Raw genomic sequence first — 14,355 nt, forward strand, 5'->3', positions numbered from 1 at the left:
TGGAGGTTTCCGGGGGACATACAGGCCTGGTTCTGAGCGGCCGAGGACTGATTACACTGTTAAGGACTGCACGCAATCGGATCGGGTTACAGTTCATACAGAGATGGCTGCCATACTCGCATTTTAGATCATATTTGAAAAGACAACGCCATTCAAATGAAACAACTCAGCAGTAAGAACTATCTATTTTTGTTTCTTCAAATGAGCACGCTCGAGTCGCAGGCCTTCCAGTTCGGCTGCCATTTCAAGCAGTTTTCCCTATTAAAAGCTCGTCATTACAGAAGAATGCAGGAAGTTTAAATGTTTAGAAGCAACCTAAATATTTTGCCGTCTGTGGTTAGAGTTGTGCTGCTGAATTCTTTAATGCACACATGATGCACAAGTCCATGTTTGTGCAAGTGAAAAAAACAGTAACTAGCAACTTGTACACTCACTTTGCACTTTATAAGGAGCTACTTAGTCATGCGATTATCTGTAGTAGCAGTGCAATGCATAAACTCATGCGTGTGATGTTATCTCAGTGATTTCAACCGTGGTATGAGTGTTGGTGCCAGAAAGAGCTGGTTTGAGTATTTCTGTAACTGCTGATCTCCTGTGATTTTCACGCACAACAGTCTCTAGAGTTGGTGCGAAAAACTAAAAAACATCCAGTGAGCAGCAGTTCTGCGGGCAGAAACTCATTGTTAATGAGAGACGTCAGAGGAGAAGGGCCAGACAGGTTAAAGCTGACAGGAAGGTGACAGGAATGCAAATAACCACACATTACAACAGCGGTATGCAGAAGAACATCTCTGAACACACAATGCGTCAAAACCTCTGTGGATAGGCAACTGCCGAAAGTGGATAGGATGGAGCGGCAGACGACCAATAAGTCAAAATATAAGTCTAATAAATACCTAATAATGTGCTCACTGGGTGTATAAATTCACGGCACGTATCAATGGAAGAAGTTTACTATCGCCGCAACGTTGCGAAAACGTTGCGAAAACGTTGCGATAACATATTACGCCAGCTGCAACGCTGCACGTATGAGTTAACGCCGCGCTAACGATGAACGCGGGTCATACCTGCCGGTTCGCTCCACAGCTTGCTAGCAGATAGAGCCTTGTGAACCCCTCTTAACAGCATTGAAAATGAAACAGAGTTGCTTCATTCTAAAATTGAATATTTGTCAGTAAAGATCTGTAGGGCGTAAACTCGCATTTCTCTCCAGACAAAAAATGTGTGACGAATGCACATTAAATGTGTGTGTAGGGGGTCAGTCTGTGTATATCAGGGATCATCAACTGTGGCCCTCGAATCCAAATCATTTCTCCTGGGTAATTAGTGCTACTGCCTGCCTTCACACACCTGACTCCCAGGTAAAGGGAGGGTGAACACACCTGACTCCCAGGTAAAGGGAGGGTGAACACACCTGACTCCCAGGTAAAGGGAGGGTGAACACACCTGACTCCCAGGTAAAGGGAGGGTGATCACACCTGACTCCCAGGTAAAGGGAGGGTGAACACACCTGACTCCCAGGTAAAGGGAGGGTGAACACACCTGACTCCCTGGTAAAGGGAGGGTGAACACACCTGACTCCCAGGTAAAGGGAGGGTGAACACACCTGACTCCCAGGTAAAGGGAGGGAGAAAAACCAGCAGTTCTCAGCCCTCGAGGACTGTGTGTTTGCTGATCCCTGCTGTATGTGGGAACTGATATGATATGTGGGTTACTATCCTGCTCTCTGTGAACAGCACAGCCCTCAGGAATCAAGTCACCTGTTAACGGTGTACCAAGCTATGGAAACACCACCGGCAAACTGGCAGATATTAACTGGCTAACGGTTAATACTGCATCGCTCAAAACACATCAGCTGGAACAAACTTTAGCAAAAAAACAAAACAATTATGAAAGAGCAGTTTAATCCATTTCATCCATACACAATTGTAAAAGGCACTGTTCCAGTAACCAGGCAACCACAGTCTAGTATGGGATATGGATCATTCCCGGACTGCAGCCGGCAGCCCTACGGGTTGACCCGTCAATTAATCCAGGATGTCTGCGTTTCATCGCTCTCCAGCGACCCCTGCAGGTTAACCCGACTCCTGTCTGTGCGAGGTTGACTTGTAGGCCACGGTGTGAAAAGACTTGACAAGATCAGGTTGACCTTGTGTTTCAGAAGAGAGTGCCTTTCACGGGCACAACTTGGCACAGTGTGGCACGGTGCTAACATGCTAATGTTCAGTCAAGGTATTCCACACTGGCTGTTTTTTCTGAAAGCCTGACGTCCTGGTTATTTGGAGATGTGGATCCTGTTGTTTCTGTCGCACACCTGTTTCAGACCTGATTCAGACCTGTTTCAGACCTGATTCAGACCTGTTTCAGACCTGATTCCAAATCACCTCAACGCAACACGGCTGTCAGTCGCCCTTTCTCATAGCAAGGCAGCAGCTTCCGACCTGACTTGGCAACAGGAACGCGGTCCTTCACCTGGGCACACAGCAACAGCCAAAAACTGTCAATCGCCCAGGCAAATGACGATAGTCGGTCATTTCCAAACACCAGAAGTGGCCAGTGTGCTCCGTTGCAAGGTGGCCATTTTGTTTTAGAAATGGCAGGCGGCCATTTTGTTTTAGAAATGGCAGGCGGCCATTTTGTTTTAGAAATGGCAGGTGGCCATTTTGTTTTAGAAATGGCAGTGATGCTGTGAGACTTCATGCAATCACACATTCATCAGTGAGGTTCAGAAAGTGTAAATGTGTGTGTGTGTGTGGGGGTGCGTGGGGGGGGCATGGGTCCCCCATCTAAAACTGCACCCCACCTCCGGTGGACATCACAACTAACTCCTCCATGGCACATGGGGACATACACACACACACACACACGCGCGCGCGTAAACAGGCACGCGCACACGCGCACACATGCACCCTGCCTTCTTCGCACACTCTGCCCAGGCGGCTTTCACAGCAGGTTGACTTTGGCCACCACCTGCTTGCAGCCCGTGTGGGAGAGCAGCCGCTGGTCGACGGCGTAGTACGAGATCTCCGCCGCCAGGCGCTCGATGTGGCCGCGGTCGGGGTAGAAGCCCTCCCTGGTCATCTCGTCCAGGAAGCAGTCCATCACGTGACCCTTCTCCAGCAGGGTGAGGGGCAGGAGCTCGGTTTCCGGCTCGCCCCACAGGGGGTGTCGCTTCTCCAGAACGTCCCGCAGCACAGGCCCCACGTCCCGCCCCAGCTGGGCGGCGTCGCTGGACGAGTTCTGCAGGACGAACTTGGTGATCTCGGCGTTCCCGAGGCTGCCGATCAGCACGTACACGGCGTTGAGGAACTCGGCGGACCGGCCGGGGCGCGTCAGGTTGTAGACCGTGTCCAGCAGCGGGCGGTGCATGAACTCCACCTCGTCGAAGATGAAGAACGGGATCTTCTCCTCTTCCTCGGCCAGCTTCAGCGTCTGGGCGACGCTGAGGCTCAGCTCCCGGGCGCAGTTCTGCGCCTCGCCCTCCAGGGGGCAGTGGTGGAGCGCGAAGTACTGCAGCACCAGCTCCTCGCCCAGGACTGAGCGGAAATGGCGGCCCAAGATACGCCCCAGGTGACTCTTGCCCACCCCGGAGGGCCCGTGCAGGGACAGGACGAGCGGCCGGTTGTGGACGTAGGTGGACAGGTAGTCCCCCAGGTGCACCAGGAGACCCTCGCTCGCCTCCCGCTGCCCGAACACCTCCCGCTTCACCGTCTTGTCCAGCCCCTCTAGGTCGTAGCGGAGCAGGTGGTCATCCAGGTTCTCGATGGCATTGTACACCTAGCGTAACAGAGCACAGCGGAACGTAAAATAACATGAACGTCGTAGCATAAAATAGCATAGCATAACAGCATAGCATAGCATAATGTAACATAACATAAACATCATAGCATAGCATAACGTAACATAACATAAACATCATAGCATAGCATAACATAACATAACATAAACATCATAGCATAACATAGCATAACATCACATAACATGACATAATGTAGCATAGCATAACATATAACATACCATAAACAGCATAGTATAGCATAACATAGCATAGCATAACACAGAACATAATACACAATAACATACAGTAACATAATGTAACGTAATGATGAGAACAGACCAGAGATGCTCCCCATTTCCCACCACTAAAGTGTACTGCAGTTTACCTAAAAGCTAGATACTATCTAGCACTGTATCAAGCCAGGTCTTCTGCCTCCAGTACATGACCTGACAATCTATTCCACACAGTGACCACTTGTCTTTCCTCATAACTGTTAACTTTTCTACCAGGAATCTATCTTATTGCCCTTCTTTGAACCTTTTCTAGCACCTCTATAACTAGAGTATCTAGCACTGGATCAACCCTGATCTTGAGAACCCCCAGTGTTCCTGTCTCCACTACATGACCTGACAAGCTATTCCACACAGTGACCACTTGTCTTCCTCATAACTGTTAACTTTTATACCAGGAATCAATCTTATTGCCCTTCTTTGAACCTTTTCCAGCACCTCTATAACTAGAGTATCTAGCACTGGATCAACCCTGGTCTTGAGAACCCCCAGTGTTCCTGTCTCCACTACATGACCTGACAAGCTATTCCACACAGTGACCACTTGTCTTTCCTCATAACTGTTAACTTTTATACCAGGAATCAATCTTATTGCCCTTCTTTGAACCTTTTCTAGCACCTCTATAACTAGAGTATCTAGCACTGGATCAACCCTGATCTTGAGAACCCCCAGTGTTCCTGTCTCCACTACATGACCTGACAAGCTATTCCACACAGTGACCACTTGTCTTTCCTCATAACTGTTAACTTTTATACCAGGAATCAATCTTATTGCCCTTCTTTGAACCTTTTCCAGCACCTCTATAACTCGAGTATCTAGCACTGGATCAACCCTGGTCTTGAGAACCCCCAGTGTTCCTGTCTCCACTACATGGCCGGGCAAGCTATTGCACACAAATAGCGGCTACGGTGCTCGACTGGGACCTGGCAGACTTGTGGTTCCAGCCCCTGTGCCCCACTCGCCTGCAGGAACACGATGAAGGTGAGGAAGACGAGGCAGTTCTTCGCCCGGCTGCTCTCCTTGGGCGCGGTGCGGCGGCGGCTGTCGTTAGGGAACATGACCCTCCTCCTCTTCTTCTTCTTCTTCTTCCTCCGCTCCAGGGCGGCGGCCATCGCCGCCCCGTCGAAGGTGAAGATTTTGGGGCTGGTGGAGCGCGGCAGGACGGCGCTCAGGGAGGACGGCGTCGCCCCCAGCTCCACCCGCCGCTTCTTGATGGCCAGGTACTTGTTGCGGATTCGCACCATCGCCCGCAGGCTGGACGAGAACTGGGAGAAGCTGAGGGCGGCTGGCATCTGGGCCTCCGCCTCCGCCTCCGCCTCCTCCTCCTGGCTGTCCTCCAGACCGCCGCCTGCCCCATCCTGCTGCTCCATCTGTGGGGCGAGAGGGAGATGCGATCAGGGCGTTCACCGCAATGAAGGCGAATAGACTGCATATACACTCAGTAAGTATTTTATCAGGTTTTTTTTTTTTGACTCAGGCTACTTAGCTGTAGCCTGTCCACTAAGAGGTTTGATGCGTTGTGTGTTCAGAGCTGCTCTTCTGCACACCACTGTTGTAATGCGTGGTTATTTGCGTTACTGTCACCTTCCTGTCAGCTTCGACCATCCTGGACCTACTCCTCTGACCTCTCGCATTAACAGCACGTTTCTACCTGCAGAACTGCTGCTCACTGGATGTTTTTTTAGTTTTTTGCAACAACTCTAGAGACTGTTGTGCGTCAAAATCACAGGAGTTTCTGAGATACTCAAACCACCCTGTCTGGCACCAACAATCATTCCACGGTCAAAGTCACTTTGATCACATTTCTTTCCCATTCTGACATTTGGTCCGAACAACAGTTGAACCTCAGGTGAACCTCAGGTGAACCTCAGGTGTCGAGCTCCAGTGCTGGCGGGCCACAGTGTCTGCTGGTTTTTGGGGTGTTCTGGGCCCCCGTGGTTCATTCAAGTCATTGATTGGTGAAAGTATCCACACGCCTTGTTCTCAAAGCCTTAATTGGCAGCTGATTGAAAGGAAACCACAAAAACCTGCGGACCCTGCAGCCCGCTGGGAATTCAGTTTGACACCCCTGCTCGAGGCCATTTCTGCATGCTTTTAAGCATTTAGTTGCTGCCACATGATTGCCTGATTAAATATTTGCAACAACAACCTGGTGTACAGGTCTACCTAAGAAATTGTTCACTGAGTGTATATAGGGGCTTTTTATCGAAAGCACTTTACCGTTAATGCATCTCATTCACAGAACTATTTTTTGCCAATTCATCAATGGATGGTTAGGTGGCAGATTGAAAGAGCCAGTGTTGGGAATTTAGCCAGGACATCAGGGAGACCTCTCCTCTTTGGGAAGAGGGTCATGGGATCTCTAATGACCACAGTGAGTCAGGACCTGGGTTTAACGTCTCATCAGAAAGGCGCATAGATTAGAAATGGCAGATGTAGTCACCTGAAAAGGAATAAGTGACAGTCCATTGGTTCTGCATAACACAGACAATAGATGGATGCACAACACATACTATATATACACATTCTTCACAAGGCTGGCTCTGTAGATGAAAGATCGCTGAATCAACATTTATGAAAAGAACTTGAACAATCAGATTTAAAAACATCATCCTTTGCTTCCCACTGCCTGGCGGTAGTAGCTGACACAGCTGTGTGCAGACTATATGCGTCTCACACACACCCTATTATAGTTTACTATCACTGTAGGCCCCTATATGTGTCTCTCACACACCCTATTATAGTTTACCATCACTGTGGGCCCCTATATGCATCTCACACACCCTCTTATAGTTTACCATCACTGTAGGCCCCTATATGTGTCTCTCACACACCCTCTTATAGTTTACCATCACTGTAGGCCCCTATATGCATCTCACACACACCCTATTATAATTTACCATCACTGTGGGCCCCTATATGCGTCTCACACACACCCTATTATAGTTTACCATAACTGTAGGGCCCTATATGCATCTCACACACACCCTATTATAGTTTACCATCACTGTAGGCCCCTATATGCATCTCACACACACCCTATTATAGTTTACCATCACTGTGGGCCCCTATATGTGTATCAAACACACCTTATTATAGTTTACCATCATTGTGGGCCCCTATATGTTACGTATATGTGTAGCACACATACCTTATTATAGTTTACCATTCTTTTTAGGACCCCATATGTGAGTACTTTTTTAGGTATTTATTAGACTTATTTTTTAGACTTATTAAGTCTTCTGCTACTGTAACCAATCCACTGAGAGGTTTGACACATTGCACACTTCTGCATACCACTGCTGTAATGTGTGGTTATTTGTGTTACTGTCAGGCCATTCTCCTCTGATATCTCTCCTTGACAATGTGTTTCTGCATGCACAACTTCTGCTCACTGGATGTTTTTTGTTTTTCACACCATGCTCTGCAAATTCTAGCGACTGTTGTGCCAGAAGATCAGCAGTTTCTGAGATACTCAAACCACCAACAATCACCCCATGGTCAAAGTCACATTTTCATCCAATTTTCATTGTTGATGTCAACATTACCTGAAGCTCCTGACTTGTATCTGCATGATTTTATGCATTGCACTGCTGCCACATGATTGGCTGATTAGATAATCACATGAATAAGTAGGTGTACGGTGTTCCTAATAAAGTGCTCAGTGAGTGTATAACCCACTTATTATAGTTTACCATCACTGTGGGAGTAGAGGAACTGAAGGGGCAACATTAGGCAAATCTGTGTGTGTGTGTGTGTGTGTGCGTGTGTGCACAGCAGTGTGTGTGTGTGTGTGTGTGTGTGTGCACAGCAGTGTGTGTGTGAGTCTGTGTGTGTGTGTGTGTGTGTGTGTGTGTGTGTGCGTGTGTGCACAGCAGTGTGTGTGTCTGTGTGTGTGTGTGCGTGCACGTGTGTGTCTGTGCCAGGAGCCAGAGACTCGTGGGGTGATTGTGTTTCTCTGGCCATTCACCAGTGTGTGACGCCAAGCATAAACAATATGCTCCTGTGGGCCACGCCCGTCAGTGACTCATGAATAGTTGACATAATAAAAATAGCACACTCTACCAGTACAATCGCCTGAACGCAATCTGAATTAAGGCAGGTCAGCCCACACACAGCACACTCCCATGTGTTCAGGCCCTCGGATGATTGTACTAAAATGTAACAGGGCGGTAATGCTACAGGTAGCATGTAGAACAATGGAACAGGGCAGTAATGCTACAGGTAGCTTGTAGAAGAGTGGAACAGGGCAGTAATGCTACAGGTAGCATATAGAAGAGTGTAACAGGGCAGTAATGCTACAGGTAGCTTGTAGAACAGTGTAACAGGGCAGTAATGCTACAGGTAGCTTGTAGAACAGTGTAACAGGGCAGTAATTCTACAGGTAGCTTGTAGAAGAGTGGAACATGGCAGTAATGCTACAGGTAGCATATAGAAGAGTGTAAGAGGGCAGTAATGCTACAGGTAGCATATAGAAGAGTGTAAGAGGGCAGTAATGCTACAGGTAGCTTGTAGAACAGTGTAACAGGGCAGTAATGCTACAGGTAGCTTGTAGAACAGTGGAACAGGACAGTAATGCTACAGGTAGCATGTAGAACAGTGTATCAGGACAGTGTGTAGAACACACTCCTAGAAATGAAGTTACAAGGATCAAATTTCTCAAATCTACCCTGAAAGTACAGTGATGTTCTCTGTGTGTCCAAATGAGTGTGTTTTCAAACAAAAATGAACAAATGGACAAATGAATTATATGTTGCTGGTTTTATGTACCTCTAGGGTACTGCCCCAGTGACCATAGATACTATCTAGAAGCCTGGTCCTGAAAACCCCCCAGAGTTTCTGCCTCCACTACATGACCTGACAAGCTATTCCACACAGTGACCACTCTGTTGTGGGGAAAAAAAGAGATTAAGCATCTTAAGTCTTTCCTCCTAACTTTTAACTTTTCAAAGTACCTTTTTAGGCACTTTTGATACCTTTATTTCCAGTGTAAGTGTATTTTTAGTGCAGTGTAACAGGAGGGTAGCGGTAGACCTGAGTAGGCTCACAGGTAGCTTGCTCTGACACAGACACAGTCTTCTCCGGTAGATTCCTACATTCCTGAAATTCTACAGTCTCTTCCTGACAGGCCTCCAGCCCTGGTTTCCGCACTGGACAACCTGCCCGTGTGGCACATAGACTTTAGCATTAGCACTACCTGCCTGTGTGGCTCATAGCATTTAGCGTTAGCGCTATCGCCCGCTACCATGCAGAGGAAGGAAAGCATTGCTGCCTTTCCTTTTCCTTTACTCCTTCCTTTTCATAATATGACACACACACACACACACTCACACGTACGCACACACACACTCACACACACGCACACACACTCACACACACTTACACACACACTTACACACACACTCACACTCACACTCACACATACACGCTCACACACACACACGCACACACACGTACACACATGTACACACACACGTACACACTTACACACACACTTACACACACACTCACACTCACACATACACTCTCACACACACACACGCACACACACGTACACACACGTACACACACACGTACACACATTCACACACGCGCGCACACACACGTACACACTCTCACATACACACGCACTCACACACACTCTCACATACACGCACGCACACACACACGCATACATACTCATGTATGCTTACATGCATGCATGCATGCACGCACACACACACACACGCGCACACACGCATGCACACATGCACCGACACACACACGTATATAAAGGCATGCTTATATGCATGCACACACACGCACACACACACACACACACACACACGTGCACACATATACTCACACACATGCACACACACGCACACACACATGCATGCACACATGCACCGACACACACACGTATATAAAGGCATGCTTACATGCATGCACACACACGCACACACACACACACGTGCACACATATACTCACACACATGCACACACACGCACACACACATGCATGCACACATGCACCGACACACACACGTATATAAAGGCATGCTTACATGCATGCACACACACGCACACACACACACACACGTGCACACATATACTCACACACATGCACACTTACATGCACTCACGCACACACACTTATGCGCACGCATGCTTAAATGCGTGCGCAAACACGCACTCTCACCCGCATGCACACATATACTCTCTCTCTCTCTCTCACACACACCCACACACACACACACAGACACACACTGGCTCTACCCCAAGAAGCGGTGAGTGAAGCGGCAGGTTAGCCTGCAGCCAGTGAGCATAACTTGCATGTACAGGGTGTGCGCGCAGCTGCACAGATCCCCGGCCCTGATCAAGATACGGCCGATCTGGGGCAGAGCTGAAGCCTGCCGCCACACGCTTGGGCTCCGCTCTGCCGCGCCGAGCCAGGGCGGCCAGCGCACGCCTCGCTGAGCGAGAAAGAGAGCGAGAGAAAGAGAAAGGGAAGTAAAGGGGAAAGAGCAACGGCTGGGCTTACCTTGGAAACCGTTCTGGCCATGGGTTAGGCTTTTGATTGCTTAACTCCTTTTTTTTTTTTCTCCCCCCCGTTCGTACTTCAGTCACCGGGACAGAAGAGACAACCCCGGCAACTGGGACACTCTCTAACCTAGATCGAGACAGGTTACCACTGAGGCCAAGGGCCCACCCCTCTCCCCCCTCCCTCTGTCTCTGAGACACGCCCATCCCCCAGCTTCCCCCTGCTGTCTGTCAGAGCTATGCCCCTCCTTCTCCTCTCACTCGCCAGCTCACATTCCTCCTCCACTGACTGCGCTGAAAAATGTTCACACAATGTCACAAAAATGTCCTGACGAGCCTTTTGGTCTTAATAGGACTAGACTAAGAAGAAGACTTAAGAAGACTTTTTTTTTTTTTCCTCTCAAGTTGACAATATTACCTTGTTTTATCTCATTTTTTCCTTTTCGTCTCAATATAAGAACCTAAATCATCACAGTCTGTCTGAAAGTGGGCCCATACATGCTACCTGGCATCAAGCCTTTCAGCCACCTCACTGATGTTTAGAATTTCACCTGAAAAAAATGTCTTGAGCTTGGTTTTTAAACAGCTGGTTGACCAGTTCAGACCAGCTTGCAGCTAGACATGGTTTGACCAACTCAAGCCAACTCCCAGCTCAACATGGATTAGCTGGTTGACCAGTTCAGACCAGCTCCCAGCTTGACATGGTTTGACCATCTCAAAATAGGTTTTGAAACAGTTGGTAGCTGGTTGACCCAGCTAGACCAGTTTTATGACCAGCTTGGCCATGCTGGTTGTCCAGCTCATACATTACATTACATTACATTATTGGCATTTGGCAGACGCTCTTATCCAGAGCGACGTACAGTTGATTAGACTAAGCAGGAGACAATCCTCCCCTGGAGCAATGCAGGGTTAAGGGCCTTGCTCAAGGGCCCAACGGCTGTGCAGATCTTATTGTGGCTACAGTGGGATTCAAACCCCCAACCTTGCCTGTCCCAGTTATTTACCTTAACTACTACACTACAGGCTGCCCCAGCTCGACCAGATTTATGACTATCTTGGTCAGCTCAATGTTCAAGCTGGTCAAGCTGGATACAGCAGGGCAGAACAGGGAAATGCAGTGAACGTCTCATTCCTAGCACAGGAATTCTATGGCTTTAAAAAAATAATAATAATAATGGGAACAAGGCCTGCACCTTGCCTAGCGGTTGGAGCTGAGTGAGTCCAAGTTTCTGACCTCGGGAATAAAGTACGAGCAAAAATAGGAACGTACAAACTTCACGCTTGCCAAGATGAGGCGTATCTGTGAATTGACAAGTTCCAGTTCCGGTGACAGGGCCTTAATTTTGACATTAATAAGAATATTGTGCTGGGGTGACAGCTTGACAGCTGTGCTGCTTCTGAAAGAGGAAGTGGTTAATTCGAGAGAGTGTTCCGGAAGGGTGCAGGAGACGGGGCTTAACCCGTCTGCATCGTCCCCCCCCCCCCCCCCCCACTCTTAGAGTGTGTGTGAGTTTGTGTGAGTATGTGTGTGTTGGTGGAGGGTTGGGAATCGGACTGGGGATTAGCAATTTAATTAGTGCAATTTAATAGTGCCCACAAAACCAGTCTACCTCAATAGCTCAATCCTATTTAGTCACGGAATACAGGGGAAATACAATATATATATATATATTACATTACATTACATTATTGGCATTTGGCAGACGCTCTTATCCAGAGCGACTTACAACAAAGTGCATACCCATAACCAGGGATAAGTTCGCTGAAAGACTCTAGAGGGAAGTACAATTTCAATTGCTACCCGTGCAACAAAGATAAGGACCAGGGCCTATTTTTTGCTGTGTTTCTTTTTTTGTTTTTTTTAAACAACAAATAAACAAACAAAGCAAAAGTGACCAAACTTAACTATCCAAATACTGCTTACCTAGCCAACTAAAAAATACCGAAACACAACGTAAATCACAAAGACAACAATTAAGGTTCACAGGGAGGTAGGGAGGGATGGGGAGAGGTGCTGCTTGAAGAGGTGCGTCTTCAGTTTGCGCTTGAATATATATATATATATGTGTGTATATATATATATACATATATATATATATATATATATTTTTTTTTTTAATGCCGGCTTAGAGACTGAGGCTAAGGAATGTTAAGTATGGTCAAAAACGTATGAAAGGTACAACAAGCCAGAAGTTTTCAGTTCTGAAGTACAAAATCTGGTGCAAACATATCTTCTTTCTTTGCTCAGGGCATAAAGACCGGGAAAGCCGATAAGCTTCTTTTGTGCCTGCTAATTCTGTTTGTGTGTGACCTGCGGCAAACCCTTACACTGAAACGGAGAGGCGCTGGGTGACCCTTTAAAATGTCCGCACATACAGAGCCTGCTTCCAGGCCGGCAGAATGCAATTTTTTTGGAGCGTTTAATTCTGCACGTCAGCACTTAATACATATCAGAGACGTTTATATTAGACCTCGGGATGAGCCTGTGCACTCTAAAAAAGAGAGGTTCCAATAGGAACCCTGTGTGACGCCGTAGAGGAACCCGATCTAGTTAAAACGGGTTCTTTGTCAGGCAAAACGGTTCTCTGTCTGGGAGCTTTCACACTTCACACCAAGGACAGAGGGTTCTACAGACAACTAAAAAGGGTTCCTCTCTGGAATCAAGCCAAACAACCCTTTTAGAACCATTTTTTTTATACAGAGTGCAGTGACCCCCAAATCACATCATAATGGTTCACTGAGAGTATATTCGTTATGGGACGGCGCGTGTCATTTCTCTATGTAGTCTACTGATGTAATTTCCTGTCTTTCTTAAGCCATGGAGTGTGTGGACCGATATCACGGAGGACTGTGCACACAATGCGACTTGAGCCTACAATCATGGTAGTTACAGTCAGAAAACCTACTGAAATACAGGACGACTGAAACACCAAGCTGTCACACCACGATTTTCTCAGAATGCGTCAGGACGCGTAAAACGAGCTGAAGTAAGTACAGACATCACGGGCCTGTTCCACAGAGCAGGATTACTGAGTTTACCCGGACAACTGGACTGAGCAAAATCCGCACCCCGCCCCAAATCTGGAACATGGGACTGGAGTATGTGGAGCTGCTCCGGATTTTACACAGTGCAATTATCCGCCTAACTCTGCTTTGTAAACCTGCTTTGTAAACCTGCTTTGTGGAACAGGTCCCTGGTCACCCATAAGACCACTCTTATACTCATTGCGTTGCAGTGGCTGTACAGGTCAAAGGCGATTCGAAAATTCCTAAAACATCGAAAAAACGGCCTTGCACAAGTGCGTCACATTTTATTCCTGTGGAATCACCATGGTCACCAATATGCAACCGTCTGAATAAACACAATAAATGCTGAATATGTATCTGTGCAAACATATACCCTTTGCACTTCCTATTTCTGTTATTATTCACTGTAATAGTATTTTATCATTTACTGTGAGCCAGCTGTCTCTCCCTACCTGTTTGAAGTGTAGACGTTATGTGTATATGTTTGAGTATCGTCGCCTTCCCCCAGCCTACTGCTTGCTCTACAGTCAGAATTCTTGTTTTGTTTCTCATGCAGCGAAGATCCCAAGGCGTTCTCCTGGTACATGTACATTCACGAGAAGGTAAAGGAGGCCTTCAGGAGGCCTTCCCAGACGATGGCACACCTCCAGTTAAAGCGCTAGTCCCAGGAGCGATGACAGGCCGTACGGTCCAGAGCCTCATGGTCGCCATGGCATCAAAGAGGGAAGGGGAAGG

At 47.6% G+C, this 14,355-nt stretch overlaps 1 protein-coding gene across 2 annotated transcripts; it reads right to left on the reverse strand.

Annotated features, from left to right (window-relative positions):
- Positions 1 to 1,887: 1,887 nt before the first annotated feature.
- tor4aa (torsin family 4, member Aa) lies at positions 1,888 to 14,312 on the reverse strand. 2 transcript variants are annotated; one of them, XM_061263649.1, is made up of 3 exons: positions 14,073 to 14,312; positions 5,031 to 5,438; positions 1,888 to 3,777 (listed from the first exon to the last, which is right to left on the reverse strand). In XM_061263649.1, exons 2-3 carry the CDS (start codon positions 5,436 to 5,438, stop codon positions 2,944 to 2,946), a joined length of 1,242 nt encoding a protein of 413 aa, XP_061119633.1. In that variant the 5' UTR covers positions 14,073 to 14,312; the 3' UTR covers positions 1,888 to 2,943. The 2 variants fall into 2 exon arrangements, with proteins under 2 accessions (XP_061119633.1, XP_061119632.1); XM_061263648.1 differs by lacking the exon at positions 14,073 to 14,312 and adding an exon at positions 10,592 to 10,714.
- Between the last annotated feature and the right edge of the window lie 43 nt (positions 14,313 to 14,355).

This window comes from Conger conger, chromosome 12 (genome assembly GCF_963514075.1).
Source record: "Conger conger chromosome 12, fConCon1.1, whole genome shotgun sequence".
NCBI classification, from domain to species: domain Eukaryota; kingdom Metazoa; phylum Chordata; class Actinopteri; order Anguilliformes; family Congridae; genus Conger; species Conger conger.